This window comes from Staurois parvus, unplaced genomic scaffold (assembly GCF_062004578.1).
Source record: "Staurois parvus isolate SC_StPar_1 unplaced genomic scaffold, SC_StPar_1.0 ptg000186l, whole genome shotgun sequence".
Lineage (NCBI taxonomy): Eukaryota > Metazoa > Chordata > Amphibia > Anura > Ranidae > Staurois > Staurois parvus.
The window spans coordinates 841,071-856,730 of NW_028317982.1; the positions used below are offsets into that span (position 1 = coordinate 841,071).

At 40.7% G+C, this 15,660-nt stretch overlaps 1 protein-coding gene across 2 annotated transcripts in view; it reads left to right on the plus strand.

The window, feature by feature from the left end:
• EVC2 (EvC ciliary complex subunit 2) overlaps positions 1-15,660 on the plus strand; it is a 212,080-nt gene that overhangs the window by 20,250 nt on the left and 176,170 nt on the right. For both annotated transcript variants that reach the window (XM_089677395.1, XM_089677396.1), the window contains exon 3: positions 8,209-8,354. In XM_089677395.1, the coding sequence (XP_089533521.1) occupies positions 8,209-8,354 (146 nt within the window). The remainder of the gene's footprint in view (positions 1-8,208; positions 8,355-15,660) is intronic.

Sequence of the window (15,660 nt, forward strand, 5' to 3'; positions counted from 1 at the left end):
ATTCCGTGGGGGTTCTCTTAGGTAGGCGGTGGAACTGCTTAACTTACTCTGGCCCCTAAGGTAACAGCACAGGGGCAGTAAAAATCATTAGAGGTAATAGAAGAAGGGCTTTCTCCGGGAGACAACGCTATTGCATTACAGCAGTAAATCCAGCGTGGGGACACATGGGGGATTACATAGCTGACAATTATAGGAAGCCTGAGATAAAAGAAACAGGAGAGTTGAATCAGGAATGAAGGGCAAATCAGCTAAAGAAGGGGGCTCAAAAACCCCCCAATTAAATTCGAAAGCTACTATAATTAAAAACTACATGTCCCTTCAGGAGAAAAGTCCAGAGAATCGAATCCAGGAAAAACAACAAGAAGGAGGTAGAAAATTCGATGGAGATCATTCTAGACTATCAGCTGGGTCCCAGGAAGGGAACCTGATTAACGAATCAATAAATTTGGAAAGTGTTATGCAACAGAGTATCACGGAACAACAAGGAGCTTTGTCACAAATACCCACAAAAATTGACAAGGCAGAAATGTTTGCTAAACTGGAGATGTGCTTGAAAAATTGAGATGGGGGTAATATGCAACGACTTGGGTCCGATGCTAATGCGAGTGGAAGAGGCAGAGGAGAGAATGGAAGCACATACTCAATAAATTGGAAACGCAGGTGGAGGAGATGCGTTGAGAACAGAGAAAGCTTACATTTAAATTGGAAGACCAGGAGAACTGTGATGGAAGAAAGAATCTAAGGATCCTGGGCATGCCAGAAGAAGTATAGGAAGAGGAAAAAGTAAAGAGTGTGTATTCAAATAATGGGAAGATCAGTGACAGCCTGGAAATTGAGAGAGCACACAGGATTAGAGGGCCATTAGGAGTATCAGTGAATAGCCCCAGAGACGTGATAGTTAGATTCCATTATTTCGCAGATACACTATGGAAAAGTCTGCGTGATGCTACCAAAATTAAATATGAGGAAACAAAGTTGCACATCTTTGCTGACATTTCCCCAGAGACACTGGCAAGAAGAAGATCTTTGAAACCGTTACTGGAGCAGATGAGAGAAAAAGAAATCCAATATAACTGGGGCTTTCCAGCATGCTGGATTGGCTGGAAAGACGGAAAATTGGCTAGACTGAGGTATTCTGAAGATTACAGTGATTTGTGCGAGAAGTTAGACTTACAAAAAATAAAACTTGAAGTGTGGACAGAGGGACTTAATATGAGTGGTTGGCAGGAAAATGGTAGCGGGTACATAGGAAGAAGAAGTAGAGAGGCAGGGTGTAGCAGGGAGTGGGCTGGTGGGTAAAGTCAGTGAGCGGGGGAGCCTGGGGATGGGTGGGGAGGAGAGTTCCTAGGTATTGTTATAGAGAGGAGAAAGAGGCTCTTCTCTCCTTTTTTTTTTTTTTTTTTTTTTTTTCTCTCCTTCTCTCTCCGCTGCCTTCTGGTTCTCTCCTGGTTGTATCCTGGTTTCTCTGCTTTCGGTCCCTCCCTGCCAAGGTGTGATGATTGTTGGGAGGGAAGGGTAAAGAAAATTGTGTGTTTCGAGCCTCACTCCAAATTACACAGGTCTGCAAAAAAAATTTTTTCAAGAGCTGTTTTGGTTATTCCACATAATCTTTATGTTTTTTGGTGTGCTGAATCCGAAAATGACCTCCATTTTGTCATAGGACATCACGTTTCCTGACAATTTAGGGAACTATGTTAAATAAGGCAATACCTCAAAATAAATGGAAATAGACTTATAAAATTAAAGTTTTATTACAATTTTTGTCATGAAAATCCTTTTTTGAACTGAAATGAGCTCACCTACACACACACTGAACTCGATTCTTCTTCCCTGTGAGGCTCCTCTTGGTGCATTTACACTTGTGGGTAGCATCTGGAATGTCTCTCTGAAGCATCCAACAGTAGTCTGCAATCATTGTAATGCTACCTTTTCCCTGGTATCTCCTTTCCATCTCTTTAATGTCTTGGTGGAATCGTTCACCTTGTTCTTCACTCACAGCTCCCACATTTTTCAGGAAAGTAGTCAAGGTGGGACTGGAGGAAATGCACTTTCAAACTCATCAGGCAACCTAAAGCTTGAAATGCTTTCAGCATTCGTCCGACGATCTTTTTGTAGTGAGGATCTTTGTTATTGCCTAAAAATTTCTGTACGACTTCTTTAAATGCAATCCACCCTTCTTTTGGAGGATCTGTCACGGTATTGACAAACTCTTGATCAACTATAAGCCTTCTAATGTCTGGTCCGACGAACACACCTTCCTTCAATTTTGCCTCCGACAGGCCTGGAAACTTGGTGACCAAGTATTTGAAGCATTCTCCATCTCTTGGAAGTGATTTTGCGAATTGCTTCATCAATCCCAATTTTATGTGGACAGGTGGTAGAAGAACTTTATGGGAAGGTACCAAAGTTTCTCGGAGGACATTTTTTTCACCGACTGTTAGCACCCTTGGCTGCCAACTCTTCTTGGTCCAGTGATTTTGTCGGTCTTGACTGTCCCATAGACACAGAAAACAAGGGTATTTGGTATACCCAGCTTGTTGCCCGAGCAGCATGCACAAGACCTTTAAGTCCCCACACACTTGCCAACCATGGTCTTCATATTTAAGTTTACGAAGAACCAATTCCAAGTTCTCGTAGGTTTCCTTCAACTGTACGGAATGACCTACAGATATGGAAGCGTAAAAACCACCGTTGTGGATTAAAACTGCTTTGAGACTTCTTTTTGAAGAATCTATAAAAAGACGCCATTGCTCTGAATTTTTATTGGATTTTAAATTGACCCATCAGACCTTCGACATCGATGCAATAAACCAACGTCTTCCTGGGCGAAGTAAGGAACAAACTCCTTTTCACGATGTCTGAACCATGAAGATGACACTCCTGGCAACAATAAATTGCTGCTTTTCAGCCTTGATCTGAGTAACTCAGCGGCATCTTTGGGAAGATTCAAGTCTCTTACCAAATCATTCATCATCTTCTACAATTTTGGTCTTGTATCATCTTCAAAGATCAGAACTTCAAAGATCAGAATCAGAACTTGATTCGTCATCTGGTTCAGGTATGACTTCACCTTCATCGGAGCTAGGTATCTCTTCCAAGGTAGCAGGGGGCTTGGGTACTGGTATATCTGTGCCATGGGGGATGGGACGAATTGCTGAGTGAAGATTGGGGTATGAAATGGAATGCTTCCATTTGGAATTAAACCCTTTCACATAGCTTGAACAAAAGTAACAGTTGTCACTATGGTTCTTTTGCTCTCGCCATACCATAGGAATCCCATAATGGAAAGATTTTTTTCTTACCCTTGAACCAGTTTCGGAGGTCCTCCACTCACTGTTTGCACACTTTATGAGGCACCCAAACTTTATCTTGATCTCCAATTTTTAGTCCAAAGTATGCAAAGTATACTTTTTTCACAAAGTCTGTAATATTCTGCTGTTGCTTCAACATTGTATATTCACCACAGATGAAACAGAAACTGTCTGGCGAATTAATACACTTTCGCGGAGCCATAACATAACGGTTGAAGAATGATGAGCTAACACGAACTGCGATGAAAAAGTGTGAACAGCCTAGAACCAAGAACCTGATGATGATTCGTTCACAAGTGTGGACTGCAGGAGAGAGCAGCTCTGTGTCTGTACACGAGATGTCACAGTGCTGGCCACGCCCCCCTGCACTGACCGGAGCTGCTGCTATCTGCCCTGTGTCTCCCTCCCACTGGATTCTTCAGGAAAGATTAACCCCTTCTACCATTAGAAGCACAGACTCAGGGCTGAGGCTTAAACATACAGCATGCTGCTGAGTATCCTAGTAGTCAGACATGTCACTCAGAGCAGCACTTGTATTCACCCCCTTTGCAGGGGGGGAGGGGCAGAGATTGTTTTCCTGCAAATAACAAAGGGCCAGAAGAGAACTAGGGAAATGAGGAAATAGAATTTTTTTCCCTAAAACTTGCTTAGCTTATGTATATATTGCTGACCCTCAGATTTACAGTGCTATATTTTGTTTTCCATAACTTGGACAACCCCTTTTAAGGTTTTTTTGGCATTTTATATCTTAAATGCACTTATCTGAATTAATTAATAGTAATTTGGACTTTACATTTGGTTACATACCCATAATATAAAAAAAATACCAAAAATTAAAAAAAATTGAAGACAGTTTTGCATTTTGTGGCAAATCATGACATCTAGGAGTTTTTTCAATATTTTATTTGTTTTCAGCACACCAAAATACATGGAAATTAGATGAAAATAATCAAACAGCTTTTTAGTCACAGACCTGTGTTATTAATCAATAGTGGAAACACAAGACAGATTCCAGGGCAGTATGTAGGCCATGAGGGTTTTAGGGGTAGAGTGAGTGGGAGGGGGAGAGGCAGTGTTGCAGTGGTGGTTGGGGGGCCTGGGGAGGGAGGGGAAGAGGTGGGGGGATGGGGATGTCCATATCTTAAGTTCTCTAGATCTGTGTCCCTGTGTTGGGAAAGTGGATAAAATAGTGAAATAACTTCAGAAATTCACTTGATTAAGTTAATGACTTATAATGTGAATGGATTAAATTCCCTGACAAAAATACAGAAGATTCTTAGGGAAATACACCAACACTCCACTGATGTAGTGTTTCTGCAAGGGACACATATAACCTGTGATACAAATGTCAAGTTATACTCAAAGTGCTATTCAACATGGTATTATGCAGATTCCTCAGTTAAAAGGGCTTAAGAAGTAGCAATCGGGCTTTCAAAAAACGTTAGTTTTACCCTAAAGGGGAGAATGGAGGGCTCAGAGGGCCGGTTTCTCTTTCTCTTTCTGAAGGGAAGATTACAAGGAATTGAATATACACCTGTCAATATCTATTGCCTGAATAAAAACCAGTATCATGCTTTGAGGGTATGTTAGGAAAAATCTCTCAATATAAAAGGGGCAGTCTGGTTGTGGCAGGAGATATTAATTTGTGTCTGGATCCGCAATTGGATACGTCATCTGGAACGCAGAGTGAGGGTGGGAAGAAATTAAAACTATTGAAGAGGTTATTATACCAAGTTCAATTATCTGACACATGGAGAATAAAACATCCTAGAGTAAGAGACTACACCTTCTTCTCTCCAGTACACGGAACATACTCAAGACTGGATAATATAATGATCGAGCATAGACAACTGGAGTTGCTGGTCAGTTCCAATATAGAGGTATGTCTATCTCTGATCATGCTCCTGTCGCAATGAGAATGCGGGTTGGAGTAGACCAGGATAAAATAATTACTTGGAGACTAAATTAGATGCTTATACAAGACCCTGAAATAGATAATAGGTTAAGGATGGAATTTTTTTTAGTTTGATGAGACCAAGGAGGTTCTTGCAGCCATAATCTGGGAGGCACATAAAGCATAAATCAGGGGAAAACCGATAGCTCTAGGGGCTAAAAAAAAAAAAAAGAACGGGATGGAAAAAATAAAGAGGGTGGCGGAGGAGTTATATAAATTAGAACAGTTACATAAAAAGAAGAGAGGCATGGATATATACCAGAAGATAATCCTTAAAAGGGAAGAATTAAAAGATCTTATGGAACAGATGTTGAGGAAGATAATCAATAAGGTATCAAAAGAAAGATATCAGTGGGGGAATAGACCTGGAAAACATCTAATGCAGAGGCTAAAAGCAATCCAAAAATTTTATAGATAAAATTCAAAGTGGTAAAGAAGAATTGGTGTACTCTACCACTGATATCGCTGATGGGTTCCAAGATTACTATAGTAGGCTTTATGATGTGAGCCCCAGAAATCAAAAGAAAATGGAGGATGAAAAGAAGAGAAAGGCAGAAATACTTAAAGGAAGTGGAGATACCAAGAATAGCAGAAGAAAAACTAGAGGCCCTAGAGAAAACTATTACCCTGGAAATCAGCTTGGCCTTAAAGAACACGGCCCCTGGAAAGAACCCTGGTCCGGACACTGTGGGCTATTTTAAAGTATGTAGAGATCTTTTGGTTCCTAAAATGTGTGGATACGTGAATGCAATAGAAGAGGGGATGGAAATAAGGGAATAATCATTGCAAGCACATACAACTATCATACTCGAAGAGAAGGATAAATCAGTGTGCTAGTTCTAGACCTATATTCTTACTAAACATCCACACAAAATTATATGCGAAGGTTCTGCAACTAGACTGAAGGAGCTGATACCAGAGTGGATACACCTGGATCAGGTAGGATTTATCCCTGGAAGGGAGGGACAGGACAATGGTCTGAGGTCATTGCTCCTCTTGCAAAGAGTAAAGAGAGAGAAACGGCCAACAAATTCCTGTTGATCGATGCCGAGAATGCTTTTGACAGGGTCGACTGGGGTTTTATGTTTAATACATTAGAAGTCTTAGGACTGGGGCTGAAAATGTTGAAGTGAATAAAAGGGCTTTATAACGGTCCGTCAGTGGTGGTCAAGGTCAACGGATCCCTCTCCCAGTTTTTTAAAATGCATAACGGTACTAGACAGGGATGTCCACTATCTCCACTGTTATTTGTACTATCACTGGAACCCGTTCTGGCAAGGGTAAGACAGTGTGCAGATATAGCAGGAATTAAGATAGGAGATGTGGAGCATAAGGTGGCAGCATACGCAGATTACATGTTATTTTATATAGTAAACCCTAAAATAACATTGCCTAATTAAATGAGATTACTAAAACAATATGGCGAGCTGTCAAATCTGAAAATATTTGGGAATAAAATTAACCCCTTCAACAAAAAGCATATACCAGAAAAATTACATCCCTTTAATAAATGAAATAAAGGACGAGCTGGGGAGACATTCAAAGGGAGGAGCTTCATGGATAGGTTGTATAAACCTAGTAAAGGTGGTGATAGTCCCAAAAATCCTTTATAAATTTCACATGCCCCCAACAAACCTACCAGGGTCTTTCTTTGGGGTGATAAAGAAGATGATACTCAGGTTTATATGGGCAAATAAACCAAGAATTAGACATGATGTATTGTGTAGGGTAAAAAGGAATGGGGGATTGGGGTTGCCTAATTTTCAGAAATATTATTTAGCGGTGATTATATCAGGAGATTTAGATTGGACAATTAAATCACAAGGGAAAGAAATGGGTAAATATGGAAAGAACACTAAGTAAGGCACAGTTAGTGAAGATTATATGGATATCACATATATTTCGCACATTAGATGAGAATAATAGTTCTTTAACAAAAAAAGTGTTAAGTGTTTGGGATATAATTTATAATCAGGATGGAAATACAATACAAAATCTTCATAGGCGACGCTTTAAAAGCCTGTACAAGTTACCATTTTTTTTTAGAGTTGAGCCTGGGTTCACACTAATACAGTGCGGAATTCGCACTGGTTTCAGTGCGATTTCCGCTCCGCATCACAATCGCACCCCGTTCATGCAAACCACTGCGGGTGTGTATTTTAAGTTAACAACACCCCAAAATCAGTTCGCAAAACGCGGTGCGATGTGCAGAATCAGATCGCATGGGTGTGAATACCCATGCGATCTGATTCTGGTGCTGACCAAAAAAAGGGCCCTGCACTATATTGGTTATGTGGTGCAATCTGAGCCATACAAAATGTATGGCTCAAATTGCACCGCACTGAAATCGCATGTGATTTTTCACAGGAATACGGTGCGGTTCCTCTGTGAATCAAATGCCATGTGCTTCACCGCTAATGTGTGAACCCTAAGCGTGAGCTTTATATTTATTGCTCTCACTGTCAGTTTCTGGTAATAACTCACAATACAATACAATACAATCACTGTTTACATTTACTTTTTTTTTTCTTCAACTTTATTGCCATCACAAGGGTTGAAAAACATTCCTTGTGATAGCTTGGGCAGTGACAGGTACTCTTTATTAAGAGGTCTGGGGTCTATATTAGAGCCCTGATCTCTCCTCTGTCCTCCAAGGCAGCCGATCAAACACAGATTGGATGAAGGGCAGCAAAAGTGGGACCTACTCAATATTAGGTGGGTGGTCATGTTATGGTCGGTGGATATAATGTTAGGGCTGATTGGTGTAATGTTTTAGGAGTTTTAAATATTCTTCAGGCCTAAAATGACTTTTTAAATGTGTGCAAAAAAAAAAAACCCACAAAAATCGCTCTGGCAGCAAATGGGGTAGACTATCGCCTGAAGTTATTTTAAAATGTACGTGTACCAAAAATAACAAAAATAATTTTATCATTTAAATTTCAGATCTGTGTTTACAGCAAAGAATGTTTCGGGATGAAGCCTTTGTTACTTCTGCTGCATCTGACAGTCTGTGGACTCACTCCGTGTTTTCTCTGATCCCAACATGGATGAAGAGAGCTCTATTTAAACGTGCTGCACCCCAATCCCAGGTATGCAGACCATAGTAATGAATAAAATAAAGAATAATATACACATCGGCTATCAAAGGATTTGAATTCCTAATCATCCAGTCTTGGCAATTGCGCAGCCCTGCTAGACTGCTCAGCCAGGTTGTTGACCCGATTTTCTTTACTGCTGTTAGGCAGTACAGTATGATTACCTCTCAAACCTAAGTCTGTGTGCAAAGGAGCAGAAACAGACTCCTTAGGTTATCACTTTCCTTCTATCAGCACATGTTCAAGAAGCAGAGGCTCCAAGGGCTGCCCCTTCTTCCCCCAGTCTGAGTTCTGCTTTATAGAGGATGACAGGAAGCTGATATGAAGACAGATTTATGTACTTCCACTAGTTGCATGTAAAAATACAGTACATTATTGCATTCTTTTCTGTTTTATATCTAAAGTTCTGTTGTAAAGTGGCATTAAGTCCCCTGTTTCCCCTTAAATCAGATAAAAAAAACATCTTGCGTGCAAATAAACTTTTTTTTTTTAATTTTCTCCTTGTAGCTTCAATATTCAATAGGCCCCTGGCCATGCTGCTATATTCCTGTTCTCTCTGTACCCCTGTGCTGCCAGGACCTGTGAATTCATTTTGTGAGTTTCCTCTATATGCTTGCTCTCGCTGTGTTCTACATCTCTACATGCATTAGATCAGAGCACTGCACACATATCTGGTACACATGTATGCATACAGACGGCATTAAACTGATATTAAAGGTTCAGCTAAAAATAACATATTATACTTACCTGCTCTATGCAACAGTTTTGCAAAGAGAGTCCCGGGACAGCTGATCCTCCCATGCACATTGCTGGATCACGAGGGGGCTCAGGAGAGTATTGGGGAGGGCTGTGGGGGGAGCAGCACACAGAAGATTTCTTACCTTCATGAATAGGTGTGGGCAAATGCACTACATTTGCGTTTGGGGTGTCGTTAACTTTTTATCGTCGTTTGCTGCAGACTGCAATTGTACTGCATTTTACATGCAATTTGAATTGCGTAGGAATGCACAGTGTGTTCCTGTGCAATTCCGCTGCAGGCATGGTGTGAACCAGCCCTTAATATAAATTCAAAAGTCCTTTTTATCTTTTTTCCGACACTTCTTGTTACGCCGGCTGCTAGATTGAAATTGCTGAAGTGGACAAATTTTAGTCCATGTATGAGCAGGCTGGTTGTACAAAAGTCGATCAATTGATTGACTTGTGTAAAACCAGTCGGTTAGAAATTTTTGTCTCGATCACTGCTGCTGGCTATAGTGTATTCCGATGGCAGGGAAGCCTCCCTGCCATCAGAATACAATAGCACCGTGGGAGGGATTCCACCATCCGCATCAAGTGTGTGGTCAGGGAAATTGAGTAATTTTCTTTCGTTGAACAAAAAAAAAATGACTCCTGTATGGCCCGCCTTACGGTGACAACGCTGTGTCCATGTCTCTCAGTTGTTCTGCATTATCAACCCGTCACTTGACCTTCTGATGAAGACTGCAAGTGGCCGTTTTAAGACACATTACGTATAAATGGTCCACTGTTGTTACTATCAGAAAACTAACTCTGTGAAATGTCATGCAGCCACAGCTGGAGTGCTTGTGGACAGGAAATGACTGCAAAGAGGCTGCAGGAAATCTGCAGCAGTGATATACAACAAAGGATGAAAAAGAAGCTGAAAAACTTCACTACACAAAACAAAATCTAGCATTTTTTATGATTCCGCTTAAATAAATTTGACTGAATCTTGAGCTCTGAAGGAGTTTGTTTTGCCTTGTAAATAGCCCTCGGAATTATAAGGGTGGATCTGGTTTTCATTGCCCCAGGCACACTCCAGTCTTACAGCAGCCCTGGAGCCATTCTATTGCCTCGAGTGCTGAGTGGTTTCTATAGTTCAGCCACTAGTTAACTGACCTGTAAAGTAGCAGAGCTGTTGATCCCTGCTTCTTAGTTATCCCAATTTGTATTTTTTTTTACCCACCTATTCAGAATGCGGATAACATTCTTCTATTTGCAGCTTAGAAATACATTTATTAGTTTTTGCAGCTTTTCCGTCAGGGAAGCCATCCTTTGAGACCCCCCGGAGGCATCCAGATAGCTATTCCCTACCAGCCGGTCACAGGATTTCTCTCTCTATTTTCTGACTTCTTTCATAGTTGTCATGCTGCTAATAGGATTGTGAACTCTGAGTCAAAGCAGCAGTATGGGATTGATGCGCTGTGTCAGATCTGTGCCATTCAAGATGCACCTTAATAATCAAGATCATGGAGCAAGAGAAGATTATATGACCGTATTTTCGAAAGGGAATGAACTTGGCACACTGTATCCACGATGAGTAACAATGCCATTCTTAAAGGGCAACTCTTATTTAATCTATCACTGTGTTTGACGAACTTGTACTCCACTACAGGCAGTAGGTTTCTGTCCTCTCTCCCTTTGCAGGAGCAGACTCTCCGCATTCGTGAGCCGTCGAACATTCAACAGATTATTCACAAAAGAGAGCTGCTCACCATAAAAGCCAATATGAGTTTATTGAAACCAAAAGGATTGAGTCACAAAATCTACCTGGTACGATAAATCTAACGCGTTTCACTCCACCGAAGGAGGCTAATTATAGATTCATATAGTTTTACTTAATCTATGGAACGTATGCAGTGGAAGTGTTCTCCGCTGGTGGCATCTTACATTTTTTCTTTTTAGCCATGTACCACTGATTTTATTTAGCAATAGCCTTAAAATACCGTTTCCCCTTTGAGTAATTGCCCTTCTGGCAAGTGAAGAACATGTCTTCAAAGTTGACCATACATCCACAGACTTCCTTCATTCAGCCTGTAGGCCAAACAGAAGAAATTAAACATATATCTCCATCCATGCAAAAACTGCACTGATGGACGAATCTTCCACTCCCAATGCTGACAGAAAAAACTGCACTGATGGACGAATCTTCTGCTCCCGATTCTGACAGTCAGCAAAAACTGCATTGATGGACGAATCTTCTGCTCCCGATTCTGCAAGTCAGCAAAAACTGCACTGATGGACGAATCTTCTGCTCCCGATTCTGACAGTCAGCAAAAACTGCACTGATGGACGAATCTCATGCTCCTGATTCTGACAGTCAGTGCCACTGGCTTTTAAAATTCCTGAAAAGTGCCTGCATCTGATTGAATGCAAGCACTGTTTGGCCAACAAATTTTTACCTGACTTCTATTTTTCACTTGAAGATTATTGGAAGGAGTAGTGCCAATCGGGCTACCCATCGTTTGAATTTCGGAGTGTTCATTAGGAATTGGCCAAAATTCTCTCAGTGTATGTCTAGCTTTACAGGAGGGTGGGCAGTGCTGAGTTGAGAATGCTGGTATAACTGAGTTCTTATTAAAGGTTCTTCTTTAACTTCTTGCCACGTATATATATGTGTGGTGGCAAAGGGGGTGGACTTTACCATCCACACTTCATACATATGCATTCGTAGCTTTCCTGTGCTGAGATCATGCTCACTGCACGCTCCACACACAGTGACTGAGCTGTCAAACACAGCTCCTGATCTGGTAATGATCGAGAGCTGGTCTCTGACATTCAATTCTAGTGGTCACATGGTCAGGTGAGCCTTCCCAGTCCAAGAGCGTAATAGCACAGTTCAGGGGGTGACGGGGCTGGGTGGGAAGGGTTTAAAGAAAACGTGTTAACACCGGAATACATAAAATGGCATCTTTATAAGGGAGCAGCTAAGGTATAAGGCATAATAATGTAATACTTATTATTTAAAGTGGAAGTCAGCCTAATCCTAACTAAGCTAGAAAGAAAGATTTGTATACTTACCTATTCTGATAGCGATCCGATCTGGTCACATGATTTCTCCAGCGACCGGCTTCTGTGAAGAGGAGAGATTGCCAACAATGGCTGCAGAGCCTGGGCAATGACGTTATTCATAGACTTGGTATGGGGAATCTGTTGTCAGCTGTCCCACCGCTACACTGAAGCTGGTCGCTGGAGCGAGCATATGACTGCGCTGGATTGCTCTAAGAATAGGTAAGTGTATGCATCTTCCTTTCACAGGGTAGATAGAATAGGGTCTAGAAAGGAAGGGAGGGGGATATGAAAGTCGGAAGGAAGACCAGGTGAAGTTGGAAGCCCATGGGATCAGAGAGAGCCGTGTCAGTGCAGCGCTGGGGGGCCCCATTTGTAGGCAAGTCTGTCATAATGTACTAGCATGTGGCACATACTAGTACGTAATAACTTAAGCCTGCGGGGGGCTCATTTTCTGATTCTAGCAGGAAGACTTTACTACCGTTTTAAGCTGACCATACGCCAGTAGAATTTTGTTTGAGTGTTTATAAGGAAATTCAGAAACCACTTTCATCAAAGCATTGGATCTTGCCATGACTGAGCCAACTAAGCTCTTAAAATTTCATCCAGAAAGGTTTATTTTGTGCCTAAAATGTACATGTTAAAATATGTATGATTTTTCCTGAATGTATACCACTTTTACAGAATTTTATTTGTTACAGAAAATTTTCCATACTGCTCTCTCAAATTTTCATCATTTGTCATTACAGTTTGACCCCACTAACAATTAGAAAATAGAAAAAACGTTCAGAAAACAAGCCTTTTTCGAATAAAATTTTACTGGTACATGGCCAGCTTTAGAAGGATCATCAATTTTCCAATGGTGAAGTATAGGCACACTACCTCAATCCCGACTTTACATCCTATGGTTAAACAGTGTAGTGTCTTGGCTGGCACTCCATGCTTGCTAGCTTTGGCTTCAAAGTTTAACATCTGTCTCCATTTTTTGTTGACCCCCTACACCCCACATTTATGTAAAAAAAAAGTCCATGTACATTTTAATCTGCGGCTGTTCTGCTCAGTTCAGTAATGCCATGTATCCTTGCCTGGAGGTGAGATGTCCTTCCTCTTGGGCAGAGCGGCAATCACACATTATTTAATGCAGGAATACTGGTCACCCATGGGTATGTACATAACATCCTGAGCTTACAGAAAGTGGTATGAATGATGATGGTGACACTGTACACTGAAGATCGGTGACAGCAGCTGGACGGAGTGGACCTTTTGTAGGGGACAACTTCAGAATGAAAGACTGCAGTGAAAGCTGTATTATATTTTGCACTGCAGGGCACTCTTTTTAAGAACAATTTAATGGGCTCTAGAGTACTGCTTAACATATTATTATTATTAATAATAATATTAACAATATTATTATTCTAAGTTATTTTAGAGATGGGGCTCCATGGTTCTATTCCTTTACATATATTTATTTGACCTAGCACACTAAGCTGTCTGCTCCCTGGTAATGGTGTTCTTCTACATGTTGCTTCACATTTGCACCTTTCTCCTGAGACATGTTCTACTTTTCCATGTTCTCAGTACTCGGGCGTTTTATGACAGACATTCATGTGTGCTATGCCAACATCTTTCACACAGCTCACTGAGCCCTGATATATATTTCAGGGGACATTTATCATGCTAGTGTCGGTTGAAAGCCAGGCAAGTTCTGAGCGTTGTCTATTGTTTTTCCCCAAAGTATGATCTTTTTTTCTGAAGGGCATGTGTTGATTTATTCACATGTAGATACATCAAGGATGTATGCCCGTATTCATAATGCACAACTGCACACTTAATGCTGTTTTGCAGCAAAATTAATTAGTAAACGTGTCCATTTAGTACAATGCAGAAATAGTATCTGCTAGTTTTTATAAATATCACCTATTGCCATTTTTGTATTTACTGGTTTTACAGTGTGATTAAAAAAGGATGGTGCAAAAGTAAAGCTGAATGAACCTAACACAACTATATTAACATGAAGAGACACATTACCTGTCCAAGATTTATCACTGCATTACAGATGTTCAACATGATCCCCGATGGTGACACAATAGATGTCAAGATGGTACTCCAACTCTGTTCAGACTTGTACCAGCATTTCCTCGAAATTGACTTCACTGCTTCTGTGATGCGCCGTCTCAGGTCATTCAGGTCCTGTGGATTGGTGAAGACATACACCAAGTCATTGGTGTACTCCCACAGAAATAAGTTGCAGGGTGTTAGGTCTGGCGACCACGGAGGCCAGAACGCCATTGGTGAATTGTTCTTTCCTGAATGGCTGATCCAGCGTTCTGGTAGGGTATCAAGTGGAAATGAGGAGTTGTGCCATCCTGCTGAAAGACTAAATAATGAAAACAAAAATTTCTAATGGACTTTCTAGGCACAAAAACTCGGTAGACAGAAGATAAAACCAATTTTGTTTTATTAATATATCACTTTAAAACATATCTTGTATGTAATTTTTAAAAAATCACATTGCACACTTGAAACACAGCTGATCCCCCACAACCAACCAACCAACTAACCAACCAACCGCAATGCACACTGGTTAACTATGTAAATGTTTATAAGTGCTACCTATGTTGTAACTTTTGTTTGAATTCATATACATGTATATTGCTCAAGTCTATTTATCATCTTCAGATGCGTTGCTAGCCCCCCGAAGAAGCGACTCCAGTCGCAAAACATGTTGGGCATCTGTCACACAGCTTGAATAATCCTCACCTTCTAAAAGAAATCTACTGTTTGTACTATCGTCACTCAACTTCTTTTTGGAATCAGTCATGTATGGTTGGTTGGTTGTGGGGGATCAGCTGTGTTTCAAGTGTTCAATGTGATTTTTAAAAAATGATATACAAGATATGTTTTAAAGTGATATGTTAATAAAGCAAAATTGGTTATATCTTTTGGGTACCGAGTTTTTGTGCCGAGAAAGTCCATTAGAAATGTTTGTTTTAATTATCTATAAATAAGGAGGTGGCGCTATGGTATGGGTTGGGGTATGACCTTCTGCCACCTGATGGTCCCCCCATTTTTCTCTTTCAATATACTACTGAAAGACTAGGTTGGGCAGATCTTCCTCTGGAAGCCATTCTGTAATCATGTCCAGGTAGGAGCAACCAGTGGCAGTATCTTCGTCATTGCATTTAAGATGTTTACTTTTGGCCCTCATGTCGCGCCACCAGTGAGGCTCACGTTGAACATTTGTAGTGCAGAGATAAAACTTGGACACTTAACGTGTCTTTTCATGTTAATAAACTTGTGTTAGGTTCATTCCGATATGAATAAATCAGCTTTACTTTTGCACCATCCTTTTTGAATCACACTATAATGCACAGAGATGCTCTGTACCTTCCATGTTAACAAACGTCAGTGGCTAAGCTGCTACTAAAGTAAAGTATTGCATACCTTAAATAATGTTATAGATGGTGCAGCGCTACAAACATATACCAGGTATAACAGGAACAAATTTGGCTCT